The 17239-nt window shown below is 41.0% G+C and overlaps 1 protein-coding gene and 1 non-coding gene across 2 annotated transcripts in view; one reads left to right on the top strand and one right to left on the bottom strand.

Moving 5' to 3' along the window:
- The window catches only part of LOC131280707 (uncharacterized), a 47130-nt gene extending 30830 nt beyond the window's left edge, over positions 1–16300 (top strand). The window contains exons 5-6 of the mRNA XM_058309119.2: positions 14707–14857; positions 16071–16300. Coding sequence (XP_058165102.2) covers positions 14707–14857; positions 16071–16300 — 381 coding nt within the window. The remainder of the gene's footprint in view (positions 1–14706; positions 14858–16070) is intronic.
- Positions 1885–1990, bottom strand: LOC111762568 (U6 spliceosomal RNA). The gene has a single exon (XR_002795660.1). It is a non-coding gene; the product is annotated as a U6 spliceosomal RNA (small nuclear RNA).
- Positions 16301–17239: the final 939 nt, after the last annotated feature.

The following is a 17239-nucleotide window of genomic DNA, read 5'->3' as shown; positions in this document are numbered from 1 at the left end:
TAAGCCAATCCATAGAGACAAAGTATTTTATAGATTACCAGGGGCCAGAAGGAAGAGAAATGGAGAGTTATTGCTTAATGGGTAAAGGGTTTCTGATTGGGGTGATGAAAAAGTTTTGGTAATGAATGGTCATGATGGTAATAAAATATTGTGAATGTAATTAATATCACTGAATTGTACACTTAAAAATGGTTAAAATGAAAGTAGAGGATAACCTAGGGAGTGCATAACATAGTGATCTTAGTGGTGGATGATGATTGTGGTTAATAGTACAAATACAAGAAGGTTCCTCTACTACAAGGTATTAAGAATGTGGGGATACATGGGGAAAATACAGCTAATGTAACATATAGACTATAGTTAACAGTAATATTGTAATTTTTTACAGCAATTGCAAAGAAGGTACTATATCAGTGCTAAGGGTCAATAATGGGGGGATATAAGGAGGTATGGGATTTTTCCTTTTGGAGTAATGAAACTGATGACAGCCCAACTCTGTGATGAAACTGAGAGCCACTGAGTGTACAATTTGAAAGAATTATACAAGGCAGGGGACTGTATAACACTGCAAACCCCATGGTGAATGATGGACTGTGGTTAATAGTACAAATCTGAGAACATTCTCTCGTGAACTCTAACAAATGTACAATACTTATCCATGATGTTAATAATAGGATGGTGTATCAGTCAGCCAAAGGGGTGCTGATGTAAAGTACCAGAAATCTGTTGGCTTTCATAAAGGGTATTTATTTGGGGTAGAAGCTTACAGTCACAAGGCTATAAAGAGTAAGTTACTTCCCTCACCAAAGTCTGTTGCCAAGTGTTGGAGCAAAATGGCTGTCAGTTTCTGCAAGGGTTCAGCCTTCCTCTTCCTCTTAAGGCTCCTTGAGTCCCGCTCCTTCTGATCTCAGCTGTAGGCTAGCATAAGGCTTGTCTCTCTTGCTGGGACTCATCTGTTTCTGGGCTCAACTTACCTCATCTAGCATTTATTATAAGCTACAAGGAGAACCCAAGTCACATTCTCCATGTTTACTTTGTAAAGTTCGTCAGCTAAATGCACAGGCTTGCCATTTTCAAATTCTGTCTTCCATAAAACATGAGGAGTCAATCTTGCTAAGTTTGCTGCAATTTTTAAACACAGATCACCTTTCCCCCAGTTTCCAATAACAGTTTCATTGTTTACCTTTTTTTAATTTATTTTTTAATTTTTTAAAAAGATACTTAGGTTACACAAAATGTTACATAAAAAACTATAAGGATTCCCATATGCCCCAATCCCTACACCTCCCACCCTTCCCCACATTAACAACTTCTTTCTTTAGTGTGGTACATTCATTGCAATTGATGAACACATTTGGACCACTGCCACTAAGCTTGGATTATAGTTTACATTGCAGTTTACACTCTCTCCCACTCAGTTCTGTAGGTCATGGCAGAATATATAATGGCTTGTTGCAATGTCATTCAGGACAATTCCAAGTCCCAAAAATGCCCCCTCTCCCTGCCTTCAGCACCTCCAGTGGCCACTGTCTCCACACCAATGATATAATTTCTTCTATTACTAGAATCACAATAAGTCTATAGTCGAATGCCAGTAAGTCCACTCTAGTCCATATTTTATTCCTCAATCCTGAGGATTCTGGGATGGTGATGCCCACTCCACCTCTAATTGAGAGGGGCTCTCGATCCCATATGGCTGATGGATGGGACTCTCTTGCTTGCAGTTGTAGACTCTCTCAGTTCCTTGGTGTGGTGGATATCCATCCTTACCTCCTTGTTAGTTGTCCTGGATGAGTCCAAAGAACTGAAGAGTAGGTGTTGCATCTCTGCTGAGGCTCAGGGCCTAGCTGGCACATGGACAGCCCAAAGATACAAGTTTCTTGGAAAAATATGGAATGCTTCAAGAATTTGCATGTCATCTTGCACAGGGATCATGCTAATCTTCTCTGTATCATTCCAATTTTAGTATATGTGCTGCTGAAGCAAGCACCATCATTTACTTTTAAGGCCTCATAAAAAGTCTCTTTAGTGTTCATATTCCTACCAACAGTCTCTTCAAAGCACTCTAGGCCTTTTCTGTCAAACATCTCACAGTTATTTCCATCTAAGACCTTATCAAATATAACTTTAGGCTCCATATTCCTACCAGCAGTCTCTTTTTTTTTTTTTTATGACCCATTTTTTTTTATTTACTTTGTAATAATATTACATTAAAAAAATATATATATGAGGTCCCATTGAACCCTACCTCCCCCACCCCACCTCTCCCCGCCCTCAGCAACACTCCCTCCCATCATCATGACACAGCCATTGCATTTGGCAAGTATATCTCTGGGCACCCCCGCACCCCATGGTCAACAGTTCACACCATGGCCCACACTCTCCCCCATTCCATCCAGTGGGCCCTGTGAGGATTTACAATGTCCGGTGATTGCCCCTGAAGCACCATCCAGGGCAGCTCCATGTCCCAAAGACGCCTCCACCTCTCATCTCTTCCTGCCTTTCCCCATACCCATCAGCCATCATGTCCACTTTTCTCAATCCAATGCCACCTTTTCTATGTGGACATTGGATTGGTTGTGTCTGTTGCACCTCTATGTCAAGAGGAGGCTCAGATTCCACCTGGATGCTGGATGCAATCCTCCCACTTTCAGTTGTAATCACTCTAGGCTCCATGGTGTGGTGGTTGTCCTTCTTCAACTCCATCTTAGCTGAGTGTGGTGAGCCCAATAAGTCAGATTGTAGGTGCTGGAGTCTGTTGAGGCTCAGGACCTGGCTATCACATTGTCAGTCCAGAGATTCAAATCCCCTAAATATATCTTAAACCCCAACACTAACTGCACCTCCAGCACATTAGCATGAAAGTCTTATGAAGAGAGATCCCATCTGAGTCCAGATTCGTCGCACATAAACACCAGTTCCAAAGAGGGGCCATCTGACCTGGTAGTTAACCCCATCGGCCATGACCATAACTCCCATGGGTCTCTTTAGCCCTCGAAGGAACCGATATCTGGGGGTTGTATCTGCTTTATCTGTCTCTCTGACTCTGCTCAGTTGTGCATAAGGGCAATCCTTCTGACAGCCTCCAGACTCTTTTTTAGAGACTCGTAGCCATATAAACTCATTTCTCCTTTCCATTTCCCCCTTACATTAGGTCAAACAGCATTTTAAAGTCATGTTATTTTATGTAGACAGGGATATTCCGCTGATCTGCGTTGAACCTTCCGTATGAGGTCATTTTCCAGTTGCATCATCAGTTGGTAGTTGATAGTGGTCCCTCAGTGCCAGGGAGGCTCATCCCCGGGTGTCATGTCCCACGCTGGGGGGAAGGCATTGCATTCACATGCTGAGTTTGGCTTCGAGACTGGCCACATTTGAGTAACATGAAGGCTGACAGGAGGAAATTCCCAGGCACAATGCTGCTCTAGGCCTTGTTCTTATTTTAGGCTTATCAGCTCCCAAGCATAGTCATTAGCGTCATGGGCTCACTGTTGAACCCTCACTCCCTCCCGGTCCCCGCCGCTGCACCTGGGAGACTGTCGCTGCTCCCCTAGGGACCACGACAGAGCACCACTGGCCAGGAACCCAGTACCCCCCCTGATGTGGTTTTTAATTGTTGCCACTATGAGTATATCCAAACATTGCCATGCACCCTGGACATATGTTCTGTACAGCTCCCTGTCAGCCATATATCCCCTGTCAATGGTATCCCATACCAGTATTCCTCCATTGCCTTTGTTGAACCACTCTGTGGTCCAGAACTCCCTGAAATTTGAAGCCCAATATAATGTCAGGGTCCCTTACTAGGAAATGGCATATAGCTATGGGTTTAAAGGTTATATAAAGAATACGTGTTGACTTGGAAAAAATTCTACATCCTATCTTTCCCCCCCCTAATTATTGAGCTTCTCTTCACAGGAGCCCTAGACCACAGCAATGCATATATATAGTATACAGCACTCCCATACATCCACCACAAAACCTTTCCCTTCCACACCCAGCAGTCTCTTGAAAGCAATCTAGGTCTTTTCCATCAAGCATCTCACAATTCCTCAAAAAAATACCCCTTTCCCATTTATAAAACCATTCCAGCATTTTGGTAATCGCAAAAGCACTACCCCACGCCTTGGTACCAAATTGTGTATTAGTTAGCCAAAAGGGTGCTGATGCAAAGTACCAGAATTCTGTTGACTTTTATAAAGGGTATTTATTTGTGTTAGAAATTTACAGTTACAAGGCCCTAAAGAGTCCAACTCAAGGTACCATTAAAGGTACTTTCTCACCCAAAGTCATTGGCCATGTGTTGGAGCAAGATGGCGGGCAATGTCTGTGTGAGTCAGCCTTCCCTTTTCCTCTTAAGGTTCCATGGTCCCAGCTTTTTCCAGTAGGCTGGTATAAGGCTCATCTCTCTCCCTGGGGCTTTTTTCTTTCCAGACTCAGTTGCTTTGGTCTTTTCACAAGGTCAGCTGTAGACTATCATGCTCATTTCTCTTCCCTGGGCCTGTGTTCTTCTTCTCTGTGCCTTTACTTTTTGGGACTCCAGCAAAAAAACTAAAACTCCCTCCTTTGCTACCCCAAGGGGACAGGGACTCAAAGTCCTACTGACTTGGTTGAATCAAAACCCTAATCATAATTTAACCAAGTAAAAGTGAAAACTCTGAATTTAATACGATCTAATATGCCCAGATGAACAGATCAGTTTACAAACACAATCCAATATTGATTTTTGGAATTCATAAACAATACCAAATTACCACAGATAGTTTGTGGGAAAAATACACCAAATATAAGCTATGGACTATAGATAGCAGTAATATTATGATGATGTTCTTTCATCATTTATGCCACACTATTCCTACACCCTTCAGTCCCCCTGCTTTTTTTTGTACTTGTTACAGATTACACCTTTGTGCATTGTATGTCCCCCAAAAAATCACTTTTTATGAATTTGCATGTTAGCACCTGTAGGGAATAAGTAATGGAGTTACATATAAAAAAATATTATACATTAATACTGGCATTTATCTAAATGGTCACCTTTATCAGATGTCCCCATTCCTTCATGCTTCTTTGATCCACACTCTAATGTCTCTTCCTTTCAGTCTAATGAACCTTTAGCACTGCCTATAGAGCAGGGCCAGTGGAAGTGAACTTCCTCAGCTTTTATCCATTTGGGAATATCCCAATCTTTTCCTCATTTTGAAAGAAGTCTCACCGATATAAAGTTCTTGGTTTGGAAGTTGTTCTTCCTCAGCACTCAAAGTATTTCATCATACTGCCTTCTTGCCTCCATGGTTTCTGATGAGAAATTGACTCTTAATCTAATTGGGACTCCCTTGTACAGAGCACATTGCTTTTCTCTTCCAGCTTTCAGAACCCTCTCCTTGTCCATGGCTTTCAATAGTTTGTCTCCTATGAGTCTGGGCATATTTCTTTTCAATTTTTTCTTATTTGGTATTCTTTGAGACTCTTGGATTTTCACATTCATGTCTTTTGCTAAGTTTTGGAAGTTTTTCTCCCATTATTTCTTTGCATATTCCTTCTGTCCTCTTCTCCTTTTCTTTTCCTTCTGGGTCCTCCATAATGCATATATTGGTATGCTTGATGGTGTCCCTGAAGTCTCTTAGGCTATTTTCACCTTTTCTAATTCTTTTTTCTTTTTGTTCCTCAGCCTGGCTCATTTCAATTGTCATGTCTTTGAACTAACTGATTCTTTCTTCTGCCACTCCAGTCTGTTATTGAAGTCCTGGAGGGAATTTTTCATTTCAGTTTTTGTGTTCTTCAAATCCAATAGTTCTGTTTAGTTCCTTTTTATAATTTCTCTCTCTTTGTTAAGTTCTCATATTGTTCATTCATTGTTTTCCTGATAACCTTTAGTTCTTTCTATATATGTTACCTCATCTTCTTGAACATAATGAAGATCATTTTTCAGTTTTCATCCAGTATATCTCCAGTCTGGTCTCCAGTGATGTTTGTGGACTTTTATCCTCTTCCTTTGGGTGGGCCCTCATTTCCTGTTTTTTTGTTTGTCTTGTACTCTGTTGCACACTGTACATTTTAATGTTTTAAATTGTTAACTCTGAGAGTTAGTCCCTGATTTTCTATTTCTTGGGTTTTTATCTACCTACTGATATAACACAGATTTTCTTGAGTGTCAGGAGCTAACAAAACGAAACAAATGTAAAAAACACTTTTCACAGTCTTTGCAAATTGGCTTTGTGTTGGCCACTGTTCTCCTTCAGAGTTCAGTCCTCCTATCAAGAAGGTAAGTCCAGGCAAATAAAAAGTGCAGGGTCCAGAAAGTGGCTGTGGCTCAATCAGTTGGGCCCCTGTCCACCATATGGGAGGCCCTGGGTTGATGTCCCAGGGCCTCCTGTGAAGGCAAGTTCACCCACATGATGCGGAGCACCACCCAGCCCACAAGTGCCCGGCCCTCAGGCGCCACGGAGCACTGCCCAGCCTGCAAGCACCACAGTGAGCCGACTCAGCAAGGTGATGCAACAGAAAGGGAAGACAAGCAAAAAACACAGAAGAGCATGCAGCAAATAGACACAGAGAGCAGACAGCAAGCAGCCACAAGGGGGGAAGGGAAATAAATAAATACAGACACAGAAGAATGCACAGCAAATGGACACAGAGAGCAGACAGCATGCAAAAAAATAAACAGCCACAAGGAGGGGATAAAAAAAAGTGCAGGGTCCTCCCTGACTTTTTTGAATCTGTGTCTTATCCTGGGCTTGTACTTGCTAGTGGCCTTAGAGGTCCCTGTATACAGGTGTTTGAATGTACTCTCTACTACTTAAGAAATAGACATCCAGCCTCTGCTTAGTGCACTACTACAGGACTTAAAGCAGGTAAGCCTTTGCCCCAGGCTTTCCAAATCAATTATTTCTTCCCTGCTTTAACTGTCCCAAGCTGATTTTGCCTGAAAAGCAAATTCTGGGAGGTGTGGTTAAGCCAGAGAGAAGTTTCCTAGGTCAGTCTTTCCCAACCAGAAGGAGGGGAGGGACCCAAAAAGGGAGCATCAGCCAGCTTCACACTGCCACGGTGTAGTAGTTTCATATTGTTTATGAATTCCAAAAATAGATATTGGATTATGTTTATAAACTGGTCTGTTCTCTTGAGCGTGATTAAATTATGATTAGGGCTTTGATTGGGCCATGTCAGTACAATGTTGAGTCCCCACTCCCTTGGTGGGCAGGGACTCACAGAGAAAACCACACGACAGAGAAGAGAGTTGGAGTTTTTTGATATTGGAATCCTGGAAAGTAAGCACATAGAGAAGCAGATATGTGAGGAAAGGGAGAAGGCTCCATTAGACACAGCAGAGGCTCCAGGAAGAGAGTCATTAGCCTGATAGTCTACAGCTGGCCTTGTGGAGAAAGCAGAGCAACTGAACCCAGAGAAAAACAAGTCCCAGGAAAGAGAAGAGACTTAGCCCAGCCTACAGCTGACATTGGAAGAAGCTGGGACCACAGAGCCTTAGGAGGAAGAGGGAGGCTGAACCCTTACAGATGTCGGCAGCCATCTTGCTCTAACATGTGGCAACAGACTTTGGTGAGGGGAGTAACTTATGCTTTATGGCATGGTAACTGTGAGTTTCTACCCCATATAAACACCTTTCATAAAAGCCAACAGTTTCTGGTATTTTATATCAGCACTTCTTTGGTTTCTTGCTTCATTCCATCGTTGTCAGAGAAGATACATGTTATGATTTCAATATTTTAAAGTTTACTGAGACTAGTTTTGTGACCAAACATATTGTCTGTCCTGGAGAATGATCCATGTGTACTAGAGAGGAATGTATATCCTGCTGCTGTTGGGTGAAGTGTTTTAAGCATGTCTGTTAAGACTATATAGGTGTATAGTACTGTTAAATTCCTTATTGATAATCTATCTAGATGCTTTATCCATTATTGAAAGTGATATATTAAAGTCTCCTGTTTTTAATGTAGAACAGTCTCTCTCTCACTTGCAATCTTTCAATATTTGCTTCACATATTTTGAGGCTCTGCTTCTAGGTGCATAAATATTTATCAGGGTTGTCTTCTTCTTGAATTGACCCCTTTATCAACACATAATGACTTCTTTGTCCCTTGTAAAGGCTTTTGACTTAAAGTCTATTTTATCACATATTAGTATATCTTCCTCAGCTATCTTTGCATGGTATATATTTTTTTCCTTTTACTCTCAACCTACTTGTGTCTTTGAATTTAGGGTGAATCCTATGTAAACAGCATATAGTTTTCTTATCCATTCTGCCAATCTCTGTGTTTTTGCTAGAGAGCTTAATCTATATACATTTAAAGTGACTACTAATAATGCAGGACTTTCTTCTGACATTTTGCTCTTTGGTCTTTGTAAGTCTTAAAACCTTTTTTGTCCCTCAATTCCTCCATTGATGTCTATTTTCATATTTATTTGATTTTTTGTAGTGCCCTATGTTTAGTCCCTTCTCATTTCCTTATTTATATATTTTTCAGGTATATTCTTTGTGGTAAACATGGGCTTAATCTTAACATTCTAAATCTCTAACAGTTATGTTTGATTTGATACCAATTTAACTTCAATAGCATATGCATACATTGTTCCTGTACCCTCCTCACCCCCACACTTTTGTTGTTCTTGTTTACAAATCATATATAAATAAAGTGCTCCAAACCAACCATAGATTTAACATAGCTCTTTATGCATTTGCACTGTAGAACCCATAAGAAGTAATAAGTGGAGTTACATACCAAAAGTAAAATACGATAGTTCTGGCATTTATAATTACCTTTATGGATACCTTTACTGGAGATCTTTATTACTTTATGCCACTTCAGTCCACTGTGCAGTATTCTTTCCTTTCAATCTGAAGAACTCCCTTTAGGGTTGCCTGTAGGGAAAATTCAGTGGTAATGAATTCCTTCAGCTTTCGTACATCTGGGAACATCCCAATCTCTTCCTCACTTTCAAAAGATGGTCTTGAGGGGTATAAAATTATTAGTTGACAATTTTGTTCTGTCATAATTAAATATTTCATCCCACTATCTTCTTGTCTCCATGATTTCTGATGAGAAATAAGCACTTAATCTTATTGAGAATTCCTTGTACAGAACATGCTGCTTTTCTCTTCCATCTTTCAGAACTCTCTCCTTGCACATGGCTTTCAACAGTTTTACTACTATTTGTCTCAACATGGTTTTCTTCAAGTTTATCCTGTTTGTGGGTCATTGGGATTCTTGAATGTGTATATCCATGTCTTATGAAAATTAGGAAGTTTTCTCCCATTATTTCTTCGCATATTCCTTTTGCTCCTTTCTTTCTTTCATTCTTCCTTCTGGGACTCCCACGATGCATATATTAATATGCTTGAAGGTGTCCCACAAGTCTCTGAGGGTCTGTTCCCTTTTTTTCTCTCTCTTTTCTTTCTGCTACTTAACCTGAATCATTTTAATTGTCTTGACTTTGTGCTCATTGATTCTTTCTTCTGCCAGCTCAATCTACTGTTGAAACCCTTTAGGAAATTTTTCATTTCATTTAATTTAGTCTTCAACTCCAGTAGTTCTGTTTGGATCTTTCTAACAATTTTCATCTCTTTACTGAGTTCACACATTGTTCATTCATCATTTTCCTGATGTCCTTTAGTTCTCTCTCTGTTTCCTTTTATCTTATTATGCATATTAAGGATCATTTTTTGTCTATTTAGTTCTTTTTTTGTTCTTTATTTTTAAATTTTATTTATTTTTGAGCATCACTTTTTAGAAGTATTTTTGGGGGGTATGTCGAAAGTACAATCTTCTTCATTGATGATACCTAGATTTTTATCTTGTTCCCTTGAATACCTATAAGAATTCTTTGTCTTATAATGTTGCACACTATACATTTTAATGTTTTAGAGTGTTCACTATGAAGTTTAGTCCCTCAGCTTTCTGTTCTTTAAATTACCATCCAGCTAGAAATACGAAATTCCCTTGAGTGCCAGAAGCTAACAGAAACAAAGAACCCAAGTCAAAAAGTACTTTTCAAATTCTTGCAAATCGGCCCTGCATTAGTTGATGCTCTCCTTTAGAATTTAGCCTTCCTATCAAAATCAGCCTGAGGTAAAAGGGAAGTTCACTGCTTCTCTCCCTCTCTTTTGAACCTGCTTCTTTTTTTCTATTTATTTTTTTCCCCAAATTCTACTCAATTTATTCATTTTTTAAAAGATATTACATTAAAAAAATATGAGGTCCCCATTCACCCCACCACTCCCCCCACAGTAACACTCTCCCCCATCATCATGTCACATCCATTGCATCTGGTGAGCACATCTCCAGGCATCGCTGCACCCCATGTCCCGTGTTCCACACCATAGCCCACACTCTCCCACGTTCCATCCAGTGGGCCAGGGGAGGACATACAACATCCTGAACCTGTTTCCTTTCCTGGGTTTTGTTGACTCATGGCCTTAGGAAGTCCTCCATTTATAGGAATTCCAATACCCCCTCTACTCCCTATGAAATAGACTTTCTGCTTTTTCCTTGCGCTATATTTTATTCCGTAAAGCAAGTAATCCTTTGCCCCTGGCCATATTGACTTAATTGTTTTCTATACTTGTCTGAAAGCTGCTTCCACCTGCAAGGCAAATCCTGGGAGGATAATCCAGAGAGGAGTTTCCCAGTTCAGTATTTCAGGTTGCCGCCCTATAGATTGACACCAACATATAGGCACCCCAGTATGCACATAGGGGTTACTCTGCTCCCTCCAGAACAGGGCCAGGGACCCAATATATGAGCACAGGTTGGCTCCACCTTGTGGACTGGTGAGGGGGTGGTGAGGGGCCAGCAAGGGATCCAAGGGCTTTTCTTATCATTTTTTCTTTTTTTGAGGTACCAGGGCAGGGAATTGAACCAGGAACATCATATGTGGGAAGTCGGCATTCAACCACGAAGCCACATCAGCTCAACCTGATTTTTTTCATTTGTTTTGCTTGTTGTTTTGTTTTTTGTTTTTAGGAGACACCAGGGACCAAACTTGGGTCCTCCCATGTGAGAAGCAGGTGCTCAACTGCTTAAGCCACATCTGCTCCCTCCTATCATTTTATTTTATTTTATTTATTTGATTATTTCTCTCCCCTTCCCGCCCACCCCAGTTGTCTGTTCTCTGTGTCTATTTGCTGCATCTTCTTTGTCTGCTTCTGTTGTTTTGTCAGCGGCACGGCAATCTGTGTTTCTTTTTGTTGCATCGTCTTGTTGTGTCACACGGAGGTACGTGTGGCGCCATTCCTGGGCAGGCTGCACTTTCTTTTGTGCTGGGTGGCTCTCCTTATGGGGCACACTCCTTGCGCGTGGGGCTCCCCTACTCAGGAGCGTGGGGCTCCTTGCATGCATCAGCACTGTGCATGGGCCTCCTATCATTTTTAAAGCTGTGTTTTCTTGATTCAGCATCTGCCCAATTATTGCAATCATTTAATTGTATTCCAGAGTTTTGAGGAAGATGGCTTTGACAGTTTTTGCTAGTTATTAAAAAATTCTTTAGGGGAACAGCACTCTGGGGCATCTTATGCTGCCATCTTGGTCAACCAGAGCTAAATGACCTTAAACTTTTAAACTTAAAAAATTACAAGTCTAAAATCAGTTTACTCAATTTAAATTGAGAGGTGATGGGTATGGCTGTTTGGTATTTTTGAATTACAAAAATAGATACTGAATTATGTTTGTAATCTGGTCTGTTCATCTGGGCATACTAAATTGTTATTAGATTCTAGAGGTTTCACCTTTAGTTGATTAAATTAAGATTGGGGCATTGATTTGGCCATGGCAATAGGATGTTGAGTCCCCACACCTTTGATGGTCAGATATTCAGGAAAAATACATGGAGAAGGAGAACACAGAATCAGATATGCAGGAAGAGAGAGTGCTCCATAAATACAGCCTCAGGAAGAGAGATGAGCCTGATAGTCTACAGCTGACCTTGTGGAGAGCCCAGAGCAGCTGGGGAAAGTGACAAGTCTTATGCCAGCCTACAGCTGAGATCAGAAGAGGCTGGTACCATGGAGCCTTAAGAGAAAGGAGGGGGAAGCTGACTTGGCTCAACGGATAGAGTGTCCGCCTACCACATGGGAGGCCCGAGGTTCAAACTCAGGACTTCCTTGACCCTCATGGAGCTGGCCCACGTGCAGTGCTGATGCGCGCAAGGAGTGCCATGCCATGCAGGGGTGTCCCTCACATAGGGGAGCCCCACATGCAAGAAGTGCACCCCGTAAAGAGAGCCACCCAGCGTGAAAGAAAGTCCAGCCTGCCCAGGAATGGTGCCACACACACAGAGAGCTGACACAACAAGATGACGCAACAAAAAGAAACACAGATTCCCAGACCGCTGAAAAGAATGGAAGCGGACACGGCAAAACATGCAGTGAATGGACACAGAGGGCAGACAACTGGGGAGTGGGGGATGGGGAGAGAAATTAAATAAATAAATAAATAAATAAATATTTTTAAAAAGAGAGAGAAAGGAGGAAAGCTGAGCCCTTATGGACATCGCCTGCCATCTTGCTTCAACACATGGTCACAGACTTTGGGTGAGAAAGTACCTCTTTTGAGTCCATGAGTTGGACTCTTTACAGCCTTGTGACTGTAAGCTTCTACCCCAAATAAAAAATCTTTATCAAAGCCAACAGAGTTCTGGTAATTTGCATCAGTACCCTTTTGGCTGACTAATACAATAGGTAATGTCAGATTCTCTAATTTACCAAAATTTCTTTACTATTTCAAACCTAATAAATATGCAAGATTATCCTAGTGATTCAAATTCACTCATAAACATTACAGTGAGATTAATTTACTTTATCTCTCTACTTAAATTCCGTTTTTCTGAGATTTATGTGTCCACCGCAGTTTTGATGCTAAGACTTAGGACCTAACACATTTTCAGGTAGTTTTTGGTCTGCCAAAGGACTGTTGATGCAAAGTACCAGAAATGGATTAGTTTTTATAAAGGGGATTTATTTGGGGCAAAAGCTTACAGTTCCAAGGTCATGAAAAGTCCAACTCAAGGCACCATGAGAGGTGCTTTCTCACCAAAGTCAGTTGCCATGTGTTGAAGCAAGATGGCCACCAATCTCTGGCAAGGTTTTGAGCCCAGCTGAGGGCAACCAGGCAGAGGGCTTATCTCTTTCTGGGTCCCCAGTATCAGTCAAGGGTGTTCCACTATCTTCCCGAATTCAGCCATAAGCTATCAGGCATATAGCAGGCCTTGTCTCTCTAGCTGCTCTGTGGGCCCGGCCCCTTGGTAGCTTTGTGCTTAAGGAATCTTCTGTTTCTCACTGGGCATAGAGCTTGTCTATTAGGGCTTCTCTCTTGGCAGCTTGGCTGTGGGTGAAACCTCTCTCACATGGCAGCATCAAACACAGCAGCTCCCTTTTCCAGTGTGTCTGTCTCTCCCTTTATATCAGACCCAGAAAGAGGGCAGAGACTCAAGCTGGCTCATGCCTCAGTGACATAGTCCAGTGCAAAGCCCTAAAGCGGGTAGCAGATGTGGCTCAAGCAGTTGGGTGCCTGCCTCCCACATAGGAGGCCCCAGGTTCAGTTCCTGGTGCCTCCAAGAGAGATGAGCAGACACAGCAAGCAGACAGACAAGGGAGACATCTCTGCAGGAGGAGAATGAAAACAAACAAATAAATAAATAAATCTTTTTTAAAAAGCCCTAAAGCAATCTTATCAAGCAATCTAATTGAATGTCCTCTAACCAAACTGAGTACAATCAGAGGGCATTACACCCATACGAATAGATTAGTATAAAATACAAATCTTTTGCTTTTTGGGATTCACAAAATAATTTCAAACTGCCACCAGTGATTTTTATTAGTGTCACAGATGGGTCACTTAGAGTCGTTGCGACAAGTGACTTCAAGCCCATGCCCTTCAGGTGGGTTTGGTTTTTTTTCTGGATTTAAGTTACAGTGCTATATAATTATTTTTAAACCTCAACTTTTTATTGCCTGGTTTCTGTACACCAAATTTCTCAACCCCCCCCCCCCCACACACACACACAAACTTATGAATTTCTTCATGGCTCATTGAATTCTCTATTCTCTTCACATTTTTACTGTATCCTGTATGCCTTTCCTATCTTTATCTGTACACTAAAATCATGCAAATAACACCTAGTCAAGGAATTAAGTATGCAGTTATACCTATATTTTATATGTAAATATGTATATACTTATGTATACTTAATAAATATATAATATGTATCTCATCCAAACCTAAATAACTATTCTATGTACCCAACTTATTGTGACTAGATGACACGTATTTACTATAGCTATATATCTAATGTCCTCATGATGTACTACTTCTTTTCTGCTAAATAGGAACTCAACTTGCCAAACACTAAATTTTCTATTTTTACTTTTGTAACAATACCCTGTACTTACATTAACATAGTCCTTGTGTTGTACTGTAATTGTTTAGCCATCCATTTTTTCCACTGACTATGAGTTAGGAAACATGACTTTCATATATCTCCTTAGTGCTAGTGCCTGTGTACCCAAAAATTTCTTTGTTGACCTACTGAATGGATAAATGAGTGAGTTAATAAGGAATTGCTTGATATTTAACAATCATGTAGTAAGGAGATTCTCTGTTTATGTGTGTTTGTATGCATACCTCTAGGTGTTTGTGTATAACATTACATATATATTATATTTGTTATATATATACGGAATTTCCTGTTTTAAAGCCTTCAAGTTTAACAGACCCTCTGGATATATCTGCTACAATGGACATAAGCCTTATGAGTGATGTTGCAGCAAGTATCAAATTAAGAAACCTGCAGAGAAAGATCAAGCTCATTCTGCTTCACTGGCTGGATCACTACAGATTTGCCTTTGGTCAGTTTTGTAACCCATTGCTCACTCCACATAACCCCTTCCCATCACTCAGGACCAAAATTTAATTGCTTTTTCCTTCCAAATTTTCCACAGTGTGCTGAGTTTGGTCTTAGCAGGAAAAGAGAAGAAGCTGACCTTAATTTTATTTCTTTTCTCTTTTCGGAGAAGAGAAAGGAAAATGCCACTTCTGCAATTTCTACAAAGGGCAGTGCTTCCCTATTCATTTTTCAGATCAGAAGCTACTCTCACCCCTCAACCACCACCCCTCAACCTCCCCCACCAATGCCTCAATCCTTGCCAATGTCTTCTCTTCCCCGGCTGTGTTGAGAAGGGGCCTGTCTTCACATGAGAACATGCTATTGAAATGCCAGGTCACAGCTGATGTTTGATTACAGAGCCCATCACAGCTTCAGTTCTTGACTAATGATAAAATATGGTAAATCCAAAGGCAAGTTTCTCCATTCGAGTTTGGTACATACTATGATATATAGTAGAGATTCCCAAAAATGTGCCACAAATGTTTTACAGGCAATAAAAAAACAGAACTCCTCAGCATTCCGGCAGCCCCCTGAGCTGGCATTTCAAGTTCCAGGGTTAGTCACTTTCACATACAAAGCAGGCTCATAAATTTACCCTGTACCAGACAAATATATCATCTTTTCTTTTTCACATCATATTTTCTATGATAACAATCAACAAGGCTTACAGTTTATAATTTTTTAGGTCATATTAAAAAAAGATAGGCCTATAGCATGGTGATTCAAAACACTATCTTCAGAATCAAATGGAGCTGTTCAAATTCTGGTTTGCCTCTTTCTAGCTGGGTGAATTTGGGCAAGTTTTTGGGCTCTCTGGACATCAGTTTCTTCATCTGTGATATTGTGAAAATAAGAGTTCCCACTTCATGAGGGTACTTAATTCAAAGGGATAATGTATTTAAAGTGCTTGGTACATTATGTGACAGAGGAAAGCAAAGGCAATAAAATTCCTATGGGTTAGATTTGTTGATACCCTAGAAATTTTCCTTGTTTATTACATATATTCCATGTATCCTCTGAGCAGACCAAGAAGTGCATTTAAAATAGAAGACCCAAAACAAAGGAACTTCTATAAATGGGTTAAGAAGCATCCAGACTGTTGTAACCAGTTTAACCAATACAGCTCAGTTTACAGAAGCTTTGGCCTACTAAGGGTTTTTCTGTTTACATTTCAGGAATAGAATCAACGCGCATTTGCAAAATGCCCGAGTTTCCATACAAAATTTTCGGGAAACCAAGAGTCCTACCAGCAAAAGATCCTCTGAGACAAGAAGCAAAGGAAACAGACGAGGAAAAGGAATATCTTCGGTACCGAAATACCTTCCTAGAACTGAGGCGTGTCTTTAAGCCTTCGCCTGTCTGTCACACTCGGAGCACCTCAGCCAGAAATAAATCCTTAGGGTAATCAGCCTCATTTGTCTTAATGATCATAATCCAGCTCTAGATGGATGTCTCATTCAGTCTATCTGAAAATACTGAGCAAGGCCTGCTGTCACAGGGTTCTCTCTAAGCAAGCTGGGTTAAGATGTTGCCACATACAAAGTAGCAGAGAAAAATCTTTTATAAAACTGGGACAAATCTACATGCCTAGAGTCAAGCATTTGAGTATCTTCCAGCCTGCTTCCTAAGAGACTGTCCTTGAGCATTTAGCACCAGAATTGGAATCAATCAGAAATCAAGACCCAGTTTTTCATCTCTTTAGTGAATACACCTTCAAAACCTGACCCTATGCTGAAATTCTTGACTCTGTGTTTTGTGACAGTAAATGAGCACCATGAGTTACCGCTTCTCCTGCCTTCTCATACCAGTTCTCCAAAGAACTGTGTTCTTGTTTTCTCTATCAGCATAAGAGGCCTAATTCTTGCTTGTATCTCTTACTCTAGCTGCTAAACAGGGATGCTTCTCACCTCAGGTAGCAAGAGTCCTGGTGCTGTCTCCATCCCAGGTCCGAGTGGCACGGGGAAGGGGAAGGGTTGCTGGAGAGGTGACTGGCATCCACCCTGGATGGGCAGCATTTGGAAGTCAGAGGAGCAGCCTGCCCCTTCCCAGCCCATGTACGAAAACCAAATGGGCCGATTAACTGCTGAGACCCCCTGCAGCTAAGATGCTCTGGAGGTCCCAAAGCTAATGTTGCTTCTGTAACATTTGGCGAAAATGATCAATTTAAAGAAAAGTTGTAAATGCAAGGAGGGAAACATTTCTTATATTTGAAGTATGTCATCACATTTCACTAACATCACTAAACAAACTAAGGGTATCAGACACTTGGAGAAGGAATTAATCCGTTCAACCAACAACACGTACCATATAAAGACTTGGCCCCTGTCCTCCAAGGACTTGAAGC

This window comes from Dasypus novemcinctus, chromosome 12 (assembly GCF_030445035.2).
Source record: "Dasypus novemcinctus isolate mDasNov1 chromosome 12, mDasNov1.1.hap2, whole genome shotgun sequence".
Lineage (NCBI taxonomy): Eukaryota > Metazoa > Chordata > Mammalia > Cingulata > Dasypodidae > Dasypus > Dasypus novemcinctus.
Note: the sequence above shows the minus strand (reverse complement) of the source record. Positions and strands in the feature narration are given on the sequence as shown.